Raw genomic sequence first — 24,379 nt, 5'->3', positions numbered from 1 at the left:
GAGAACAATATTTTAAATTGCAAAGGGAAAATATATTTTAAGTCCAATATATTATTTCCAAAAGGTCCAAAACACTAGCTTTCATTGGAATCCTTTACTTGCCATTTTAACTATTAGTAAGGAACTTCAAACCTGAAATTGATATTGCATTGGCATGAAGGAAGTTCTTTGTTCTTTGGTTCAAATTCAACAAGATCTGACCATGGTTTTTTTTAATCATTATTTCTTTAGCTTTCATATTATAGGTCAACCAATGTTGAACTTTACTGTCTGTGAGCAAGCAACAAGTTGCAATAATGGTGTATAAAGAGTCATAGAGATGTACAGCACGGAAACAGACCCTTCGGTTCAACTCGTCCATGCTGACCAGACATCCTATATACATATCTAGTTCCATTTGCAGCACTTTGCCCACATCCCTATAGGAGAAAGTGAGATCTGCAGATGCTGGAGATCAGAGCTGAAAATGTGTTGCTGGAAAAGCACAGCAGGTCAGGCAGCATCCAAGGAACAGGAAATTCAACGTTTCGGGCATAATGAAGGGCTTATGCCCGAAACGTCGAATTTCCTGTTCCTTGGATGATGCCTGACCTGCTGCGATTTTCCAGCAACACATTTTCAGCCCACATCCCTATAAACCATTCCAATTCGTAAACCCATTCACATGCGTTTTAACAGTTGTAGTTGTATCAGCGTCCACCACTTCCTCTGGCAGCTCATTCCATACACACACCACCCTCCGTGTGTGAAAAAGTTTGCCCTTACGACTCTTTTATATCTTTCCCTTGTCATCTTAAACCTATGCCTTCTAGTTTTGGACTCCCCCAGCCTGGGGAAAAAGATCTTATCTATTTACCTTTTTCCATGCTCCTCATGATTTTATAAACCTCTATAATGAAATCAATGGCATCAAGGTTTTCCTGGTGAAATTGACCAAGGATTACATTGTTGATCTCCCCCATAGACTCGGTATTTATGTGTCTTTATGCACATTGTGAATTCTGCATTTCTCCATCTCTGTCCTCTTCTATATATCACATGATTTCTGCATCACCTGGGGGCTATTAAGTCAGCTGTCTATGCCTGAAATCTCCTGAAATCTCTCTCTCTCAGCTGTCTCTCCTGAAATCTCTGTGTCTCTACCTTTATTTAACTTCTTGTTTAAAACCTATATCTTTGACGAAGCATTTAGACACTTGTCCTCAAGTCCCTATCCATGACTTTGTGTCCAATCTTTATTTCTGGTTTAAACTCTCTCCAGCGCCTTCACATCCTTCCTAAAGTTTGATACCCAGAACTGGACACAATTTTCCAGCTGAGACAATTGACAACAGGCTCAAGTCACAATCTAAAAAGGAGATTATTTCGTGGTACGATCTTTTCACAGAGTCTGATTGACTGCAGAACTTTGGGTCATTTAGCTGTATTGATGTTGCTGTACAAATGCATCTTTTAATTGTCGTTTAATGTGACATTTACTGTACATGTATGATTAGTCTGAATTTGGGGTGTTTTGGCACCATAGGAGTATCACTATATCTGAGCCAGGAGGCCTGCATTCAACTCCCACAGCTCCTAAAGTGTGTCAAAACATCTCTGAACAGGCCGATTAGAAAATATCCTAATATAATCTACTGTGTGTCCCATATATAACACGGTCACATAATAATTGAAATTCACTTTAATTTTTCTCAATTTCAATACTGAATCCAACTAAGTCCAAAGGTTAAATGACAAAACAGCATAGAATAGATCAGCAGCAACGCAGATTTTAGTGAAGCTCTGAAATCCAACTAATTTCAGGACTGGAATACCAGGGGCACAACAGCTAGGTTTTAGCAACAGTCAGATGACTCAAGTAAAATGGTCCCTAAAACTGCTGAATAAAATAACAGAATTATAGCATTAATAAAGTGCAGAAGGAACCCACTTGGTCCACTGATTCTCCAAATGATCTTTTCATCCTCTTGCATTATTCCCATAAATTCTTCCACCTTCTGTCCAATTTCCTTTTGAATGTTTTTAGCTTGTCTCCACTACATTATTTTATATTTCATTCACAGGGTGAGAGTAGTGCTGGCTAGACCAACATTTGTTGCTCATCCCTACTTACAGTGGTGCACTGCCTTAACAGGAGTTCCCTCCCTAAAGGTATTGTAGGTCAACCTGCAGCAGAAGGACTGCAGCGGTTCAAGAAGGCAGCTCACCACCACCTTCTCAAGGGCAGCTAGGGACAAGCAACAAATTCTGATCAGCCAACAATGCCCAAATCCCACAGCTGAATTTTTAAAACGTCTAAAGGCATGCATAATACTGTTGGGAAGGATTTTGACCCAGTGACAGTAAAGTAACAGTGATATTGCTCCAAGACAGGATGATGTGTGCTTTATAGGGGTAGTTTGCAGATGGTGGTGTTCCCCCTTGTACCTGCTAAACCTCATCTTTCTAGATGGTAGAGATTGCAGTTTTGGAAGGTGCTATCAAAGGAGCCTTGATGTGCTTCTAAAGTGCATCACGTAGATGGTACACACAGCTCCACAAAAGAGGTTGAAAGAGGTGTATTAGATGCTATGGACTATGTCAAGTCTTCAGTGCCATTGGAACTACACTTCTCCAGGCAATGGGGAAGTATTCCTTCACACTCTGACCTTTATCTTTGGATAGTGAACAGGCATTAGGAAGATAGGAGGTGAGATTCTCAACAGAGAATTCCTAGCATGTGACCTGCTTTTGCAGCCACAGTACTTATATGGCTGGTCCAGTTCAGTTTCAGTTTAATAATGACCCCAAGTATGGATATAGTAGGGAATTCAGTGATGGTAATGTCCTTGGATGTCAAGAGGTGATAGTCAGATTCTGTCTTGTCATTGCACTTGTGTGGTGTGAACCCAAGCCCTAACATTGTCTAGGTCTTACTGTATTTAGACACAGATTATTTCGGTCTCTGAGGAGTCACAAATGATGAAGCAACTGAAGTTGGTTTGGCCTAGGACACTGAAGAAGGGCTTATGCCCGAAACGTCGATTCTCCTATTCCTTTGATGCTGCCTGACCTGCTGCGCTTTTCCAGCAACACATTTTAAATCTAGGACACTGTTGTCAGGATTTCCCACAGAAAGTGCATTTCAGACTGCAACATGTGTTGCCTCATATCACTTTTGCTTATTTTGGCAACAACTTTAATCAAGTGTATTCTCATTCTTGATCCTCCCATGAATGGGAAATCTTTCCCTTATCACTCTTTCCAGATCTCTCATGAATTGGAATACCACTATCTGATTTCCTATTTCCCTTCTCTCTTCCAAAGAAAACCATCCCAACTTCTCCAGTCCATGAATTCTGCAGGCTGGAGCCATTCTGATGAATTTTGTTTTACACTGTCTTCGATGTCTTCACATTCCTTCCAAATATGCAGCTCCCAGAACCATACAGTACAAAGAAGCCCTTCAGCCCATCAAGGTCTGTACCAGCTACATTCAATCCAAACTAGTCCCAGCTGAGGCCATTAGTGGTGCAAGTGACAATCAATCAAGGGAACTCCTTTTGGCGTGTGCTTTGTTTTTCCCCTCAGGATCAATCTGACTTACAGTTCTGGTTGTCAGATTACAGGAAGGATGCGGAAGCATTGGAAAGGGTGCAGAGGAGATTAAACAGGATGTTGCCTGGTACGGAGGGAAAGTCTTATGAGGAAAGGCTAAAGGACTTTGTTAGAAAGAAGAAGGTTGAGAGGTGATATAACAGAGACACACAACATGATCAGAAGATTAGATAGGGTGGACAGTGAGAGCATTTGTCCTTGGATGGTGATGGCTAGCATGAGGGGACATAGCCTTAAGTTGGGGGTGGGGGGTGATAGACATAGATAGGTTCTTAACCCAGAAGTAATAAGGGCATGGAATGCGCTGTCTGCAACAGTAGTAGACTCGCCAACTTTAAGGGCATTTAAATAGTCATTGTATAAACATATGAATGATAATGGAACAGTGTAGGTTAGAAGGGCTTCAGATTGGTTTCACAGGTCAGTGGAACATTGAGGACTGAAGGGCCTGTACTGCCTGTAATGTTCTAAATGGGACTAAATTAATTTAGTATATGTGATCGGCATGGTTGAGTTGGACCTAAGGGTCTGTTTCCGTGCTGTACATCTCTATGACTCTATGATCCTCTGGTACATATTCTTGCAGAGTTCGTGCGCCACTCTCCCGTACTCCGCAATCCGCCTTTTCCAAACCACCCCTGCGCTGTGTCTCAGTGAACGCCCGGCTTTGTCATTGATTGACTCGCGTGAGTGGAGACTCGGGCTAAGACAAAGGCAGGAGTAGGAGCACCTCGCAGTAACTCGGGTACGTACGCTAATATTAGGGGGTGTTAGGAGGAGGAGAAGAAGGGATGAGCAGTAGCTGAAACGTGGGTTATTACAGGATTGAATTGACTCGAAGACAGACAAGGTCAGACTGGGGCGAAGCTGCCATATATACAGGAAACAGGACTGTAACAACTCTCTCTTTCAGTCATAAGGCTGGGGTGGTTGATGCTGGGGACTTTGCTGTCATTCTGTTGGGGAAATGTTCGTGAACTGTCTCTCACGCCCTCCCGCAAACCCAAAGTCAAAATGTTGATTTGTAAATGAGGTTTTTATTGCCCACAAGCTCTTGATACTCCCTTTTCTTGCATTGAATGCACCATCAGGCCCGGCTTTACCCTCCGCCCTCTCCCATCCCATTCCAACTGTCCCCTTCACCAGAACCCTTTGTGCTTGACCATTTTATTTCATTCTTCTTTAGGGTGTTGTTAACGGGGTGATTGGGTTTGGGAGCAATTGGACTTTTCTTTTTTAAAAAAGGGGCCTTCAATATTAAGGATTGTGGGAGATATTTCAGCAGGGATTCAACTCTGTCTAAAACGCAGAATAGGAATGAACATTGAGCGGTTGGCGAGCTTATCTTGGCTCCAATTGTAATGAGTTTGGGTTAGACCACACCTGCAGTTCAATGTGCAGTTTTGGCCTCTTCGCCTCAGGAAGGTTGTGTGCCTTAAGAGGTGGGGCGACAAATGTTGATCGGATTGATTTTAGTTTTGAGGGCTGTCTTGAGTTGAAGGTTAAGTATGGAATGGGCCTCAGTTTGGAGGAAAGAGGAACAGTGCCATGTTGTGTAAATTCAGAAAGGTATTTGACCTGGCCGATGCTGAGAGACTGGTTTCAATGTCAGAGATTGCAGAGCTAGGAATCATAGTGTTAAAGCAGCTGGCTTTTAATTTACAGACTGATAGAAGCCTTTCTTTCGCTCAAGAGTTTGGTATTTTTTGGAATTCTTTAGCTCAGAGAGACGTGGATGCTCCATGCTGACTATGTTCAGGACAGAACTAGACTTAAATGGTTGGGCACAATGGGAATAGGGTTGGGAAAATGGAGTTGATACAGCCATGGTTAATGCTGAAACAGGCTTGTTGGCAGTTGAGTGCCGTGCTGGAAAAGCACAGCAGGTCATGCAGCATCTGCAGAACAGGAGAATAGACATTTCAGGTGTAAGCCCTTATGATAAAGGCTGCTGTCTGTCCTGCTGTGCTTTTCCAGCACTACACTTCCAACTCTGATCTGCAGTCCTCACTTTCACCTAGTTGATGGCAGTCTAGTCTATCCCTGTTTCCAATTCTTAGATTTGTGTTGATCAGTCATTCTCATCTAGCTCCCCCTGAATCATGTGTTATTTGCTTCGGTCACTGAATTTGACAGTGAGGTCTACAATCTTTAAAGTAAGGAAATGCCTTCTGCACTTACTGGTGACTTTCCTGGCTTGTATTTATAACTCTGGCTTTTGAATCCCCCTGCACGTGGAAATATGCTTGTTTCCAAATCCTTTGTTTTCTATAGATAGAATTCTTTTAAAAACTATCCTAGCCTGAACTTGGTTATTACAGACTGAAATTTCATAGTCATACAGACCCTTTGGTCTACCTTGCCCTTGCTAACCAGATATCCTAAATTAATCTAATCCCATTTACCAGCATTTGGCCCATATCTCTCTCAACCTTTCATTTTCATATTCATATACACATCCATATGCCTTTTAAATGTTATAATTGTACCAGCCTACATCACTTCCTCTGGCAGCTCATTTTATGCACGCACCACACTCTTTGTGAAAAAGTTGCCCCTTTGGTCTCTTTTATATCTTTCCCCTATCATCTTAAATCTATGCCCTCTAGTTTTGGACTTCCCCTACCCTGGGAAAAGACCTTAGCTGTTCATCCTATCCATGCCCCTCATGATGTTATAAACTTCTATAAGGTCACCCCTCAGCCTCTGATGCTCCAGGGAAAATAGCCCCAGCCTATTCAGCCTCTCCCTGTAGCTCAAACCCTCCAACCTGGCAACATTCTTATAAATCTTTTCTGAACCCATTCACGTTTCATAACATTCTTCCTATAGCGGGGAGACCAGAATTGAATGCAGTATTTCAAAACTGGCCTAACCAATGTCCTGCAACATGACATTCCAAGTCTGATACTCAATGCACTGACAAATAAAGGCAAGCACGCCAAACACTTCCTTCACTATCCTGTCTAGCAGCGATTCCACTTTCAGGGAAATATGAACCTGCACTCCAAGGTCTCTTTGTTTGGCAACACTCCCCAGGAACTTACCGTTAAGTGTATATTCTATTTGCCTTTCCAAAATGCTGAGGACAGACAAGGTCAGAGTGGGGCGCAACTGTCATATATGGAAGCAGGGCTGTAACTAATTTGCCTTCCAAAGCCGTAAGGCTTGAGTGGTTGATGCTGGGATTTTGCTATCATCCTGTTGAGGAAATGGTTCATGAACTGTCTTTCCCACCCTTCTGCAAACCCCAACTCAAAAGCCTGTTCTACCATTCAATGAGATCATGGCCGAATTCCACAGACCTGCCTTTGGCCCATATCCCTTAATACGTTTTGAAGAAAAATGTATTGATCTCGGATTTAAAACAACTGATCTCGCATCCACTGCCATTTGTGGAAGAGTTCCAAGCCTTTACCACTTTTTGTGTGTAGCTGTGCTTCCTAAATTATCGGATGCTAATTCTCAGACAATGCCTCGAACTCTAGAATTCCCCAACCAGTGGGAATAGTTTATCTTTATCTTCACTGTCTTTTCTTGGTAATGTCTTGATGACTTCAATTAGATAACTGAACATTTTTTTAAATTCTAGAGAACCAGGCCTAAGTGTATAATCTCTCCTCATGACCCCTGAGGTTCAGGTATCATTCTTGCAAACCTATGTTGTACTCCCTCCAATATTATCCTTCCTAAGGTGTGCTGCCCAGATCTGCTCAAAGCACTCCAAGTGGGCTCTAATCACACCTTTTGTTTAACTGCAGTTTAACTTCTGCATTCCTGTACTCCAGTCCTCCTGATATGAATGATAATAGGTTTCTTGATTATTTTCTGCATAAGTTATACTTGAGACTTTTGTAAATGGATAGTTTCCACCCAGTTTTCCTGTGAGAGTGGACAAATTCCAGTCTCCTTTCACTCAACCATTTTGTATAAAGCTAATGTTTGACTTGAGATAAGAATTGAATTAAGATTATCTCTGAGTTACTTGGTCATTGATAATGTTGTCTGTACTTTGCCCAGCTCCACTCCCTCCTTTTCTGTGTGGCTTGAAACACTTTTTAGAGGTAACAAAATGACAAATTTTGATTGTTTTACTCACTTCCTCAATAAAAGTAATGATTTCATTTAGTTAAGTATGCTATGGGCTAGGGTATTATGCATTTAATGGAGTATATGACAATTTGCCTTCTCCATGGAAATTGAGATTTTTAAATATAAATCTCATCTCTATCTCTTTCCACAACATACCTGCCAACCTTTATCCATTTCAGAGATCGTCATGTTCTGCTTCCTTTCTCTCCTTCCCACTATTAATCCCATAATCCACCACAGAACACACCAGATGGCCTCCTTCTTTAGAGACCGCAGTTTCCCTTCCCACATGGTTGAAAATGCCCTCCAACACATCTCATCCACATCCTGTACCTCCGCCCTCAAACCCCACCCCTCCAACCGCAACAAGGACAGAACCCCACCGGTCCTCACCTTCCACCCCACCAACCTTTGCATAAACCGCATTATCCACCTGCATTTCCGCCACCTTCAAACGGACCCCACCATCAGAGATATATTTCCCTCCCCACCCTTTTCTGCAAAGACTGTTCCCTCCGTGACTACCTGGTAAGGTCCACACAGACACCCCCCCCCCCCCCCCAACCCCAGCACCTTCCCCTGCCACCACAGGAATTGCAAAACCTGCACCCACACTTCCTCCCTCACCTCCATCCAAGGCCCCAAAGGAGCCTTCCACATCCATCAAAGTTTCACCTGCACATCCACCAATGTCATTTAGTGTATTCGTTGCTCCTGATGCGGTCTTCTCTACATTGGGGAGATTGGACGCTGCCTCGCAGAGCACTTTAGGGAACATCTCCGTGATACCTGCACCAATCAACCCCACCGTCCTGTGGCCCAATACTTCATCTCCCCCTCCCACTCTGCCGAGGACATGCAGGTTTTGGGCCTCCTCCCTCACCACCCAACACCTGGAGGAAGAACGCCTTATCTTCTGCCTCAGAATATTTCATACCCCAGGGCACCGATGTTGACTTCACCAGTTTCCTAATTTCCCCTCCCCTCTTCTTCCCCCCTGCCTCCCAACTCACCCCAGCTCCAACCTTCCAGCTCAGTACCATCCTCATGACCTGTCCAACCTGCCATTCTTCCTTCCCACCTATCTGCTCCACCCTCTCTTCTGACCTATCACCTTCATCCTCACCCCCATTCACCTATTGTACTCTTTGCTACCTTCTCCCCAGCATCCCCCCACCTCCATTCCTGATGAAGTGCTTTTGCCTGAAACGTTGATTTTCCTGCTCCTTGGATGCTGCCTGACCTGCTGTGCTTTTCCGGCACCACTCTGATCTAGACATGATTAATCCCATGCCCATCGCAATTTTCTGCCCAAGATTTCCTTCCTTCCCTCAGCTTCTACAATGAGTCAGTCTGTAGCCTCTATTGTTACTCAAAGTTGGCCTCCATGTAGTTCACTTTCCCAGTCCTCTGATTTTTCACTGTCGTCCTGTCCTCCTTGATCTGTTCTCCCTGTACTAACCCTGTCAACCTCACTCTCTTGTGTGACCCTCCATCCCATACCCTTAACAACAGATCTGATCATCTCTGACCACATCTTTGTACATCTCAACATTTGCATCCTGTCTTTAAACCCCAACTGCTACTGTGCTTATTGTGGGGGGGAAAAAATTCATCTCCTTCAATTCTGTGTCAATTGTTTAAGTCTTCAGCCATTGTACATACAGCTTTGAATGTGCCATGAAACATCTGGAGCTGCTAATTGGTTTGATGATATCTACCTTTGATATGCCTTGTCCCCAGTTAAAAATTTACAGTTCCCCATCTTATTCATTCTTCCCACAAATATAAGAGGTGAAGACTTCAAAATGTCCAGTGCATTGTTGGTTTAGACGCATACTAACAGATTTGGCAGGTCAATATGCCCACCAGTTTAATTTTTAATTTTTAACTATCACCATCACTAGCAAGCCTGGCACTGAAATATTGTTGACCTTTAATTGTCATCAGAAGATGGAGATACAGTTTGGTTTTAAAGAATAATCGATCGGTCTAAATGTCACTTTAATGGAGAGTTCAAAGTCTGCAATAGACTTATAGATTTCTTTTCCCCTGGTGGCCAGGGTTAGTGGCTCCATCAGAAGTTCACTTTATGTGCACTTATTAAAAATCTTTTGATCATCTGTCAGCACCCTTCAAATTCTATCAAAAATTTATTTATGTGCCCCCCTCCCCACATTCATCATTCCAACGCCTATTTTCAAAATCAGATGATATCAGTTTAACAATGTTCCAAGCAGAATCCCTCCTCCCTGCTGGTAATTACCTTAATGCAGTGAGAGCTCCCTCTAATATTTTTCCTTCTCGTCCCTGTTTATTACTGGGTATAGCTATCCTAACCTCACTATGTAATTTTTCCTTACATCCATTCCATTTTGGCTGACATTCCAGTTCCAAAGCTTTGAATTCTATTTCCATTTTTTTTGCCTCTTTCGGCCTCCTACTTTTCTTCTTCATCATGCATCTTTTCATTTCTCCCATTTCAGGAGATCTGGCTCGGTTTTGTTTGTACCACAAGCTGTGTGTATTCCATGATCATAGTTTTTCCTGCTGCCATCCTGGACTTGACCTCCTCTTGGATGGTTCTACAGCTATTGTCTGTGACTTTCTTAGTATTCTCTCAAGGGACCCTAGCTCTTTATTAGCAAAAACACAAACTCTCCCATTCTATTCATGCTTGCCTTCCCTATTTGACGTTTATTTTCCTCTTCTCCTTTCTATCCTGTTCATTCTTCCCAGTATTGACCCAGTGGACTCTGCCAGTGGATTATCTGGCAACCTCTTTCCATTCATTTTCTCCTAGAATGTCTGCTTACCTATAAACAAGACCTATGTTGCCATTCAAAAATTCATTCCGAATACCTGGATTCAACATTGATGGAAATCTGGCTGACTGGTAGACTCTCCTTCCTCCCTCTTACTTTGCCTTCCCTCTGTCTGCTCAGTTGTTAGCACTCTTGGCTCTGGGTTAAATCTCCAAGTTTCACAATCAAAACCATCTGAAGAAAAAAAAACCAAAGCCCAACCTGTGCAATGCTGAGGGAGTGTTGCACTGTCAGAGATGCTATCTTCTAGATGAAATCTGGTCCATTTAAATGGGTAGTTATTGCAGCGGTATCTGGGTGTCCAGTTAAGTGGGTCAAAGTTAATATGCAGGTACAGCAAGTGATTTGGAGGGCAAATTTGAATGTTAGTATTTATTGCAAAGGGAATGAAATGTAAAAGTATTGAAATTCTACTGCAGCTGTATAGAGCCTTGGTGAGACTGTGTATCTGGAATACCATCGAGGAGAAAGTGAGGACTGCAGATGCTAGAGATCAGAGCTGAAAATGTGTTGCTGGAAAAGCGCAGCAGGTCAGGCAGCATCCAAGGAACAGGAAATTCGACGTTTCGGGCATAAGCCCTGAAGAAGGGCTTATGCCGGAAACGTCAAATTTCCTGTTCCTTGGATGCTGCCTGACCTGCTGCGCTTTTCCAGCAAAACATTTTCAGATCTGGAATACCATGTACAGTTTTGATCTTCATCTTCATCCTCTTTTCATGGGAGAAGCAATCTGGGGGCAAAAGTCCATTTCACCCATTTCTGGGATGTATACTTACCTTTATGAAGAGGTGTTGAATTTACCCATTGGAGTTTAGAATGAGAGATGATCTTATTGAAGTATATAAAATCCCAACAGGATTTGATGGGATGGATGCTGGGAGGATGTTTCCACAGATGGGGAGAGTAGGACTGGTGGACATCATTTTTAAAAATAAGAGGTCTCCTTTTCTAAGATGGTGATGGGAAATCTTTATCAGAGGGTCCTTTTTAGTCGGTGGAATTCGCATCCTATGGAATAGTAGCCTTAAGAATGGCTTATCTGATTGTGTTCTTATTGAATGGCAGAACAAGCTCAATGAATCAAAGGGTCTGTTCCTGCTCCGAAGTCCTCAGTTATTAAACTGATGAGGAAGACTCTGGTTTCTGAGAGGAATTGTAGTATTTTGGCTGTTTTGCCTTTTGAAGGTCTTGTTGAAAGCCTAATTGAATTGTGAGGGGGCAGGACATGGACATAATTGGGACAATTAGTCGTCAAAAACCTACCCTGGTAAGGTATATATTTATCGCCAGAACAAAATACATTTTTTTTTTCTTCTCTTGTTTTTCTTTCAAGGGCCAAAAAAAATGGTGGTACTTTCCAAAGAGTATGGAGCTGTGGTGCTGACTGGCGCTGCCAGTTTTGCCATGGTCAGTTACCTTGCTTTCAAAGTTTCGGCAGCACGCAAGAAGTACAAAGTGGAGGTGAGTTTATGCCAAGGAGCATTACAGGCTGGAATTGCCTGTGGTTCCTACTGAAAAAGCAATTTCTGTCAAGACATGTTTGATACATCGTCTGCTATACCTTTCCTCGGTATGTCTTAAGGTGTCTGACAAATTAGTAGAGGCTGTTTGAAAGCCTTTCGGGTCTGATATAAGCGTGGTGTAAGTGGTGTGTGCTGCAGGGCTTGGCAAAGATGAAATGACAAGTTGAAGCCTATCCTGTTTAATTTCGAAAACCTTTCACCTAATTTTACTCTGAACAATTCCTTTATTCTTCTATACTCCAAGATATCTTCCGACTGCTCTCTGAATTCCAGCGGCTAATGCCTGTGACCAGCTGAGTTATTGACTAGTTCAAGTGTAGGACATTTGAACAAGCCATATGATGTGGAGATTTACAAGACTTAACAAATTTTACTTAATTACATTTTTGTCAAATTGCACATTAGCTATGCCATTCATCTTTGATCTATTGACTTTCTTGTCTGTGATCTGTAATGTCACATGGCTTTTCCACTCAGCCTTTTCATAGTAACACTTCTCAACCTTGGTTACATTTTTATATTGTGGTTTCTCAACAGTGATTTTGATATCTTGATGTATAATTGTAAGCTGTGTCATTTATAATTGGACCCTTGGAGTCTTTCAATCTTGTTTGCTTTGCTTTGCTTGACTTGTAGCTCAAGAAGCTTAATAGAACAAAGCAAGATGTTGACTCAATTACTGACTGCCAACAAAGTTAGACGATGCACCAGTGGGAAAGGGAGGGTGAGCAAGAATAACCAGCATATTGCCTCATCTCACTCCAATCCTTTTGTGAATTCTACAAACTGTGTTGGAATTCAGTCCTGAGAAGCTAAAGGCAATCAGTGATTGGTCTTGTTTAACAAAGGGCACAATCACCCGATGAAGGATCCATCTAACATTTGGATGAAAGTTAGTGCTTCCAAATAAACCTGTTGGACTATAAGTTGGTGGTGTGTGTACACCCCGGTCCAACACTGACGCCTCCAAATCATTATCTAATTGGTTTACCTCCCAGTAGTTAGCCACTATATCCTGACTTCATGTGGGATGTCTCTAGCTCAGGAATGTTGTACTGTTCTGGGTTTTTGCTTTCTGTAGTTGTCTAGCTCTAGTCTCACTCGAGGAGAGAGAGAAAAGCCAGGGAATTCCTAGAGGCATGGCACTCATCCACAGATTCAATCAATAAGCACATCGACCTGGACCCAATATACCGGCCACTGCAGTGGACAGCTGGAACTGACAACCGGAAGTGGCAATTTCAAACCACTACAAATGCTGGAGGAAAGATCACAGAAGCGCTTCACAGGAGCCTCCCAAGCACTGAGGATGTCACCTAGACAGGGGATGAAACGTCTGCAACACAAATTCCTGGCTCGGCGAACAGACCCACAACAATGAGCACCCGAGCTACAAATCTTCTCCCAAACTTTGAGAGGGAGAAAAGCCTTAAAGGAATATATTATAGCTACAGCTTTCTACATCCTTAGATTCCAGTGACAAATCTACTTTGTAAGAAGATTATGTGCAGGGAATGATTATTGTGAATCCCAGATGTTGTAATACATACGTCTCAACTTAGTCATACTTTGTGTATCAACATCAAACACGGAGAAATACTAAAAACAGGTTGGTTCAACGTTTCCTGAGCCAAATAGAGCATTTGATTTGTGTGTGAATAAACTTTTCAGCGACAATGAGTGATGTCCATACTATTGTTTTTTTTTGCATAAACTGATACATGTTTGGCTAAGAAGAACTCATCTTTTGAATTTGACTGGAAAGTTTGAACTTCTTGAAACATAATCCTGATTTGATAAACCTGGGACCCTTCCTGTCAATCTAGAAACTATGGGGAAAGGATTGGAATAGAGCATTGCTTCAGCTTTTTTTTTAGAAAAACTCCTACATGTTTATCTTTCTGTCTGGGTGTGAGAATGAATATGTAACGTAAATTTGAATGTGATTTGGAAGAAGAGTGGAAAACATTTCCTGTTCTGTTGTCACAGTATGAAGTGTGCACCATGAGATGAATCAGCAATGTGCGAATTGAGAGGTGAGATTTCATGAGGTAGGACTTTGTTAGCTGTAAAGGTAGGAAAAGCAGTTGGAAGAGGCCAAACTGCATAAGGCTGTCACAGAACTTAAATTTCAGATGTTCCAAAGCTTGGTTTGAATAGTGTAGTGATAACTATCCCTGTTTTATCTCAGCCTTGACTATACTTAACAACCAAGCCTCAATAGCCCTCTGCAGTAAAGACTGATTGATTTCAGAGAAGAAAATTCCTCCTCATCTCTGACATAAATTGTGAGGTTCTGTACTCTCTTACGAAGAATAGAGGTGTATACTATTTTCTAAATGGGGAAATGCTTCAGAAATCTGAAGTACAAAGGGAATGGGCGTCCAAGTACAAACTTTTCTTAAGGTAAACTTGCAGGTTCATTTAGGAAGGCAAATGCAGTGTTAGCATTTATTTTAAGAGGACTAGAATACAAGAACAGGAATGTAATGCTTGGCTGTACAAGGTTCTGGTCAGACTGCATTTGGAATATTGTAAGCCCTGCATCTAACGAAGGATGTGCAGGTCTTGGGAGTCCAGAGGAGCTTTCCAAGAATGATCCTGACAATGAATGCTTATCATTATGAGGAGCAGGTGAGCACAACGGATTATAGAAGATGAGGGGTGATCTCATTGAAATTTGCAGAATACAGAGAGGCCTGGATGTGGATGTGTTTCTACTTGTAGGACAGACTAGGATCCAAGAGTACATCCTCAAATGTGATGACCTTTTAGAACTGAGATGACTAATTTCTTCAGCCAGAAGATGGTGAATCTGTAGAAGTCACTGCCACAGAAGGCTGTGGAGGCCAAGTCATTGAGTCTGTTGAAGACAAAGATAGATAGATTCTTAATTAGTAAGGGGATCAAGGGTTACAGAGGAAAGGCAGGCAAATAGGGTTGAGAAACATATCAGTCATAGTGGAGCAGACTTCGATGGACTGACTGGCCTAATTCTGCTCTTATATTTTATGGTCTTAAATGGGTGATCCCTTACGCTGAGATTAGACCGTCTGGTCCTAGACAATCCCACAAGAGGAAGCATATGTAGCCCATATATGAGGGAGTTAGGAAACCAACTAATGAACCACGTGAACCTGCTCAGCAACGTTTGTTATTTGCATACAAGCTCTTCAGTTACAAAGAGCCAGAGTTTGTAGAAAGAATGATTACATTATAAATATACAAATCAGTTAGTAACTTGTAGTGAGTGAGGTGAAGGTACCACACACATTGCCAAAACAGCGCTTTGCTGTTATCTTCTCTATGACTGTGTCATGATGTCACTGCTTTTACAAATTAATGACCCACTACACTTGCCACGAAAGTAGAGCTAGGTAATTTTGGGGTGCTGGCTAGTAATCCAGAATCCGAGGCCAATGTTCCAGGGACCTGTGTTCAAATCCTACCATAGCAGATGGTGGAATTCCAAATTCAATAAAAGTCTGCCCAAAAACACAAATAGTGATCATTCGCCTAATGGTGACCATGCAACCACTGACAATTGTTATAAAAGCCCCTTTGGTTCACCAATAAAGTCTTAGACTCCAAGTTTTACAACATGGAGAGAGGCTGTTTGGCCCATCTTGCCTATGGCAGTCACCAGCACCTACTACTCTGCTCCTATTTTCCAGCACTTTGCCCATAGCCTTGCCTGCTGTGCCTCTTTGAGTGATAATCTAAATTATTTTTAAATGGTTCTGCCTCTACCCACTTTCAGAAAAGATTCTTCCTTTAACTTCCAACCCTGTCCTCGTCTTAAATGTTTTTTCCTATCTAAGCCTGTAATAATTTTGTACACTTCAATAAGGTCCCTTCCCCCTCCTTCTCTGCTCTACAGAAACTACCCCAACCTATCCAGTCTCTCTACAAAGCTGAAGCACTTCAGCAAAGGCAACGTTCCTGATGAATCTTTTTTGCACCTTCTCCAATGCAATCATGTCCTTCCTGTAGTGTGGTGACCAGAATGGTTCACAGTATTCCAGCTGTTGTCTAACCAAGATCTCATCCAGCTCTGCCTTTGCATTCAATGCCTTTCCTAATAAAGGAAAGAATCCTAAATGCCATCTTATCTATTTGTCCTGTTACCTTCAAGGATATTGTGCTCTGATCCTTTGTGCTTCCTCAGGTCTTACTGTTCATTGCGTATTTCCTCGCCTTGCTCGTCCGCCCAAAAATGTCCTGTTTTAGATTAGGAAATTTGCCATCCTTACTCTGTCTAACATCTGACTCCAGATCCACAGCTCTGTGATAGAGCCTTAACTGCTCTTTGGGCAACTAGGGATGGACAATAAATGCTGGCTCAGCCATCACTACCCACGTCCCATAAACGAATCAAAAAGAAAATAAAGGCCAGATTTATTTCCTGTAAAAAGTGATTTTTTTTTAAAAATTGGTTTAGACTTGTCACAGTCTTTCTGCGTGTTTGGGTGCAACAATAAGTCTAATAAAATCCCAATTGAAAATTCACTCCAGGTCCAGTTTCCTCCCGCTGTCTAAAGATGTACAGGTTAGGAGGACTGGCCATACTGAAACTGCCCGTAGTGTTCAGGGATATGGTGGCCATGGTAAATGTGGGTTGGTGATGATTTGCCATGGCAAATTTGCCACTGATGATTAGCCACTGCCAGTTCTCCACTGGGGTCGTTTGACCCCTGGAGACTATTTGTCACCAGAAATATATATATATGTACTGATTGTGTCCCCTCCCGCCTGTTCTTTCATACTTCTCAGTCCCATTTATTTATACAACTACATATTGATTTTTAAAAAAAAAGGTAAAATAAATCATTTTATTGGTTTATATACAAAAATGAGTTACAAACTTTAACCAGAAAAAGGAAATATATTTTAAAAATCTTTATAACGGCAGTAAAATCTTACATTTGATATTAAACAATGAAATTTTAGTTCATTTGATAGTTATGCGCTATTCCTCTAATATATTCCAAACAATTTCTTTCACCGTATTCAAGAACAATTTTTTTTAAAATTCTATCATCCGCGTCTCTCTTTTTTTAGCTTTGTGATCTATTCTCCTAAATGATGTATCCAAGATTCTCTACCAAATATTATACGATTACTTACTTGACCACTATCCGCCAAAAGAAATTTTTCTTCTGCTCCGTTATCCAGCTTATATACTAATGGTAATTAAAACAAGTAAACGCTACCACCAATATTCAAAATACACGACTTATTTGCGGTGGTGAATCATCTTCAGTGGCCAATGGGCGGTGGCTAATCGGTGGCGGTGAATGGACCCATCCCGGGTAAATGTAGGGATATGGGATAGGGTAAGGGACTGGATTTGGGTGATATGCTCTTTGGAGGGCCAGTGAGTACTCAATGGGCCAAACTGCCGCCTCCCACATTGTTAGGGGTTTTATGGTCATGTTAGATGCAGTTTGGTTGTGTATGGAATCTCCTGCTCTAAATAGCAACATTAAGGATCCTCTGTTCTAACAATGTACGTTATTTTTCTTTATTAAGTACCCTGTGATGTACAGTGACGATCCAGAAAATGGACATTTGTTCAACTGTATCCAACGTGCTCACCAAAATACGTAAGTGTGATTGAATCAGCGGTAATTTACACACGCTCAGTTTCCACGATTTTGCATCTGTTCTTTTTATATCTCAAAAGGGCAATTAAAAGTTCTCAGCTGAAGGTCAAACCCTGGGAAGAAGTTGCTTAATTGTGTTTATAATTTACACAATGTTTAAGATTTGTGCTATTTTTAAACTGATTTTTTTGTTGTTGATGTTGGCGGCCAGGTATGAGTTGCATGAAGGTCTTTCTTCTTTGAAGGATTTTCACCATGTGGCCTAGTGAATTTTCCTCACCAAATTTGCCACATTGACTCTCCACACTGTCCATGTAGAGCCCCTTGTGTCTAATTCTGGCACCATCTTGTCCCATACTATTCCCCAAAAGCCCTCTGAAATGGAGGAGAAACCCTGGCACTCGGGCCATCTTTGAAAGATTGCTGCACACCATACCAAGCGATCCAGATTTGCCCTTCACAGCAACATTGCACAGAGCTCACATGATTGATGGTCCCTGCACATACAAACCCCAATCTCTCAACCTTTTTGCTCTTTAAACCACTACAGTTTACCTGTCCCTAGCTCCATGAGTGTGAATGCTCTCTCTAAATCACCACCATCTAAAGCTACATGGTCAAGTGGGGAAATGTCACATACATGCAAGCAACTAGACAAATCCAACATGTGCTTTACAGTGGGCACCATCAAATGGTTGCTAGTACCTCACCTCCCAGTGCCTTCATGTCCCTGTTTCATCTTGCACCATCTCAACAGCACATTTCCAAACATCATGTCTCTTGCCTCCAGCCCTCTCCCCAAAACATGAAGACCACACTGAACTTTATCCAAGACTGTCCTCCATTTCTCCTGGTAGAACGCTGCAATGACACTCACCTCGATCCTATATGGTACCCTTTTAGAAGGCACAATGGCTGTCATTTCCACTGCACTCCTCTCCCATGGCCTGACATGTCCTGCTGTTCTGAAAACTTTAACCACCACCACCCCCCCCCCCCCGACCCCAAACAACATCCCCTCCAAATTCACCTGCCATTAGCCCACCCAGTTATCATTCTTTCCCCAGCTCTGCAAATGCCTCATTTTCACACCTTCTTTCTCCTCTTCTCCCCCCTCCCCCCCCCCCCCCCCCCCCCCGCCAAAAGCACACACACACACCTCTATTTGGCAATTAGCACCTGTTTTCTCTACAGTACACCTACACATACACCCTAATCTACAGACAGACCCCAAGGGCTGTATTCAGACACACCTTGGAGTAGCTTCGAAAAGCAGCCCTTAAATGTGATTAAGACCACCCCGACTGTTGTGTTTTGTCGCTCCCCGATGTCTGCCCACAGCCTTGACTGCACTTGGACCACTCCCCTGTCTGTCGCTAGCAGACACCTGACTGTGGCCAAGCCCCGGACTGTATGTAAACTTGGAATCTCAATAAACAGTAACCACCCTTGACTGGACTGGGAACTAGCTCCCTCCAGTTTCTGAAGGGACCATGTGGTTGAATTATACATGCAGTGTATTTACGGTTGGCAGGTGGTGTCAGTGTTAGATTGACATGTAAGAGTGCCCTATGTGAAGCTGTTTATTCCACCCCAGGACAAATTCCTATCAAAATTAAGCAGCAGGTCTGTATGCCTGTGCAAAAACAGCACAAGGGTATAGCAATCTGATAGTATTTTGGCCCAAAGTGACCAAGGTATGATACAGAGCCTAGCAAACTGGATTCAAAATTGACTTGAAGGTAGGAGACAGAGTAATAATGAAAGATTTTCTTTTCCTGGACCAGAAGCTTGTGGCCAGTGGTGTGCCACAAGGATTGCTGCTGAGTTCACTGATTGTCATCATTTGTATAACTGACTTGGATGTCAATTTGTGAGGTATGGTTGGTAAGTTTGTACATGACACCAAAATTGGTGGTGTAGTGCATAGTAAAGAAAGTTACCTCAGTCTACAATGGGACTGTGATCAGATGGGCCAGTGGGCCAAGGAGTGGCAGATGAAATTTAATTTAGATAAATGTGAGGCGCTGCATTTTGGTAAGGCAAGCCATAGCAGGACTTAATGATCAGGCTCTGGTGAGTGTTGCTGAACAAGGAGACCAAGGGGTGCAGGTTCAGTGTTACTTGAAAATGGAGTATTAGGTAGATAGGGTGGTAAAGGTGATGCTTGCCTTTATTGGTGAGGCCACTTTTCGGAGTTCAGTCTGGTCTCCCTACTATAAGGAAGATTCTAATCTTGAAAGGATTCAGAAAAGATTTACAAGCATGTTCTTGAGATTGGTGAGTTTGAGCTGTAGGGAGAAGCTGAATAGGCTGAAACTATTTCCCCCTGTAGAATCGGAGGCTAAGGAGTGACCTTACGGAGGTTTTTAAAATCATGAGGGGCATGGATAGGGTGAATAGCCAAGGTCTTGAGAGACTCACGTTTGGTATGTTGCCTCCCAGGTGCAAGGGTACATGATGTCTCTGATCGTATTTTCCGGGTCCTTAAGGGGGAGAGGGAGCAGCCCGAAGTCGTGGTCCACATTGGCACCAACAACATAGTTAGGAAGAGGGATGAGGATGTTAGGCAGGCTTTCAGGGAGCTAGGTTGGAAACTCAGAGTTAGAACAAACAGTTGTTGTCTCTGGTTTGTTACCCATGCCACGTGAGAGAGAGTCGAAGAATAGGGAGAGAGAGCAGTTAAATGCGTGGCATGGGAACCTAGACTGGAGCTTTAAGGTGCAGGACCTGGAGTGTAGGCAGGTTAGAAACATGGCATCAATCTCGAAGGAGAGTGCCTGTAAATAGGAAGGTGGCTTGAAGTGTGTATATTTCAATGCGAGAAGTATATGAAATAAGTAGGTGAACTTGCAGCGTGGGTTGGTACCTGGGAGTTCGATGTTATGGCTATTACGGAGACATGGGTAGAACAGGGACAGGAATGGCTGTTGCACGTTCCAGGGTTTAAATGTTTTAGTAGGGTCAGAGGTGGGGGTAAAAGAGGGGGAGGTGAGGCATTGTTTGTCAAGGATAGTATTACAGCAGTGGAAAGGACGATGGATGAAGATTCGCCATCTGAGGTAGTTTGGGCTGAGGTTAGAAATAGGAAAGGTGAGGTCACCCTGTTAGGAGTTTTCTACAGGCCTCCTAATAATCCTAGAGATGTACAAGAAAGGATTGCGAGGATGATTCAGGAGAAGAGTGAAAGTAATAGGGTGGTTGTTATGGGGGACTTTAATTTTCCAGATATTGACTGGGAAAGCTATAGCTCGAGTACGTTAGATGGGTCGGTTTTTGTCCAATGTGTGCAGGAGGGTTTCCTGACACAATATGTAGACAGGCCAACAGGAGGTGAGGCCATACTGGATTTGATTCTGGGTCACGAACCAGGCCAGGTGACAGAATTGGAGGTAGGTGAGCACTTTGGGGACAGTGACCACAATTCTGTGACTTTTACTCTAGTGATGGAGAGGGATAAGTGTGCACTGCAGGGCAAGAGTTATAGCTGGGGGTAGGGAAATTATGATGCGGTGAGGCATGACTTAGGATGCGTGGCTTGGAAAAGTAGGCTTCAAGGGAAGGGCACAATCGATATGTGGAGCTTGTTCAAGGAGCAACTATTGAGTGTCCTTGATAAGTATGTACCTGTCAGGCAGGGAGGAAAGGGACGTGTGAGGGAGCCGTGGTTTAATAAGGAATTGGAATCCCTTGTTAAAGGGAAGAGGGCGGCCTATGTAAAGATGAGGCGTGAAGGTTCAATTGGGGTGATTGAGAGTTATAAGGTAGCCAGGAAGGATCTAAAGAGAGAGCTAAGAGTAGCAAGGAGGGGATATGAAAAGTCCTTGGTTGGTAGGATTAGGGAAAACCCAAAGGCTTTCTATAGGTATGTCAGGAATAAAAGAATGACTAGGGTAGGAATAGGTCCAGTCAAGGATAGTAGTGGGAAGTTGCATGTGGAGGCTGAAGAGATTGGGGAGACACTGAATGAATACTTTTTGTCAGTATTCGCTCAGGAACAGGACATTGTTGCTGATGTGAATATTGAGTCACAATTAATTAGAATGGATGGCTTTGAGGTATGTAGGGAAGAGGTGTTGGAAATTCTGGAAAGGGTGAATATAGATAAGTCCCCTGGGCCTGATGGCATTTATCCTAGGATTCTCTGGGAAGCAAGGGAGGAGATTGCAGAGTCATTGGTCTTGATTTTTATGTCCTCGTTGTCTATAGAAATAGTGCCAGAAGACTGGAGGATAGCAAATGTGGTTCCCTTGTTCAAGATGGGGAGTAGGGATAACCCTAGTAACTATAGGCAGGTGAGTCTTACCTCTGTTGTGGGCAAAGTCTTGGAGAGAATTGTAAGGGATAGGATTTATGAACATCTGGATAGGAATAATGTGATCAAGGATAGTCAGCATGGTTTTATGAAGGCCAGGTTGTGCCTCACAAACCTTATTGAATTCTTTGAGAATGTGACTAAGGAGGTGGACGAGGGTAAAGCGGTAGATGTGGTGTATATGGATTTTAGTAAGGTGTTTAATAAGGTTCCCCATGGTAGGCTACTGCAAAAAATACGGAGGTATGGCATTGAGGGGGAGTTGGAGGTTTGGATTAGGAATTGGCTGGCTGGAAGAAGACAGAGGGTAGTAGTTGATGCTAAAGGTTCACCTTGGAATGCAGTTACCAGCGGTGTTCCGCAGGGATCTGTTTTGGGACCATTGCTGTTTGTCATTTTTATAAATGACCTGGAGGAGGGGCTAGAAGGTTGGGTGAGCAAGTTTGCAGATGATACGAAAGTCGGTGGAGTTGTTGACAGTGAGGAAGGATGTGGCAGGTTACAGCGGGATATAGATAAGCTGCAGAGCTGGGCAGAAAGGTGGCAAATGGAGTTCAATGTAGCTAAGTGTGAAGTAATTCACTTTGGTAAGAGTAACAAGAAGATGGAGTATGGGCTAATGGTCGGATACTTGGTAGTGTGGATGAACAGAGGGATCTTGGTGTCCATGTACACAGATCTCTGAAAGTTGCCACCCAGGTAAATAGTGCTGTGAAGAAGGCATATGGCGTACTAGCTTTTATTGGTAGAGTAATTGAGTTCTAGAGTCCTGAGGTCATGTTGCAGTTGTATAAGACTCTGGTGCGGCCGCATCTGGAGTATTGTGTGCAGTTTTGGTCGCCATACTATAGGAAGGATGTGGAGGTACTGGAACGGGTGCAGAGGAGGTTTACCAGAATGTTGCCTGGTATGGTAGGAAGATCGTATGAGGAAAGGCTGAGGCACTTGGGGCTGTTTTCATTGGAGAAAAGAAGGTTTAGGGGTGACTTGATAGAGGTGTACAAGATGATTAGGGGTTTAGATAGGGTTGACCATGAGAACCTTTTTCCATGTATGGAGTCAGATATTACGAGGGGGCATAGCTTTAAATTAAGGGGTGGTAGGTATAGGACTGATGTTAGGGTTAGATTCTTTACTCAGCGAGTCGTGAGTTCATGGAATGCCCTGCCAGTATCAGTGGTGAACTCTCCCTCTTTATGGGTATTTAAACGGGCATTGGATAGGCATATGGAGGATAGTGGGCCTGGATCGGTGCAACATCGAGGGCCGAAGGGCCTGTACTGCGCTGTATTTTTCTATGTCTTTTTCCCAGGGTAGGAAAACTGGAGGGATAGGTTTAAGGTGAGGGGGAAAGGGACAACTTTTTACACAGAAGGCGATGTGTGTATGGAACAGAGGAGGTGGAGATTGATACAATTACAACATTTAACAGGCATCTGGATGGGTGCATGAATAGGAAGGGTTTAGAGGGAATGTGGGCCAAATGGGATTAGATTAGTTTAGGATGTCTGGTCAGTGCAGACAAGCTGGACTGAAGGCTCTCTTTCTGTGCTGTATAAGTCGGCAGGAATGCTACCACGTTTACAAGCACAAGGAGAGCAAGCAAGTCCTGAGTTACAGCCTGGTTCAATCCATCAACTGGGTTCCTGTTCCTACACGCAATGTTAGCTGCCAGTGTAATGTAAACATGTATTCAGCAAGTATTTCAGAGGGGTGCTAATGTGTTCATGATGTGTTCACAAATGCCAATGGACGAGGGATGTATGCAGCTTGTACTTGTGAGACAGTGATGCTGTTTGGTCACACACAAAGGGCAGTTGTTAGTGAATTTAGCCCAGCACTTGCCCCTAAGTACCCAATCTAGTTTTTCAACATTTACCCTATTTGGTAAGCTAGGAAGCTGAATATTAATTAAGTGAAATAAAAACCAAAAGAACTGTGGATGCTGTAAATCAGAATCAAAAACAGAAGTTGCTACAAAAGCTCAGTAGGTCTTACAGCATGTGTGAAGAGAAATCGGTGTTAACGTTTCTGGTGTGGTGACCTTTCCTTCACAGATGCTGCCAGGCCTGCTGAGCTTTTGCAGCAACTTCTGTTTATATTAATAAAGCGAGTTGGGCAATAACTAAAAAGAACCCCCTTGATTGACAACTCATCCTGCATAGTGAGAACCCTCAAAGCATGAGATGCTCCTGTAGTGCAGAGTAGGCTTACCAACCTTCTCTTCCAAATTTGCCACAAATCTCTCCATCGCCCACACCCCTACAAGATTCCTCCCCATGTAATTCAACTGTTTTAAGTTGATCTGTTAGAACAGCAAAATTCTTGAAGGTTACAAGAATTGCTCCCTTTTAATTGTTATAAACTAACTTTGTCAACTAGTGACCATGCATTATTGTGTTTGTTTAGCACTCCACATGA

General features: G+C 42.9%; 1 protein-coding gene across 1 annotated transcript in view; it reads left to right on the top strand.

The window, feature by feature from the left end:
* Positions 1–4,235: 4,235 nt before the first annotated feature.
* The window catches only part of mgst3a (microsomal glutathione S-transferase 3a), a 28,535-nt gene continuing 8,391 nt past the window's right edge, over positions 4,236–24,379 (top strand). The window contains exons 1-3 of the mRNA XM_060829694.1: positions 4,236–4,342; positions 11,848–11,975; positions 17,570–17,643. Of these exons, the coding sequence (XP_060685677.1) occupies positions 11,859–11,975; positions 17,570–17,643 (191 nt within the window). The 5' untranslated portion in view covers positions 4,236–4,342; positions 11,848–11,858. The remainder of the gene's footprint in view (positions 4,343–11,847; positions 11,976–17,569; positions 17,644–24,379) is intronic.

The sequence above is a fragment of the Hemiscyllium ocellatum genome, chromosome 9 (assembly GCF_020745735.1).
Source record: "Hemiscyllium ocellatum isolate sHemOce1 chromosome 9, sHemOce1.pat.X.cur, whole genome shotgun sequence".
Lineage (NCBI taxonomy): Eukaryota > Metazoa > Chordata > Chondrichthyes > Orectolobiformes > Hemiscylliidae > Hemiscyllium > Hemiscyllium ocellatum.
The sequence above is the reverse complement of the archived record's forward strand: the minus strand, read 5'-3'. Positions and strand labels throughout refer to the sequence as shown.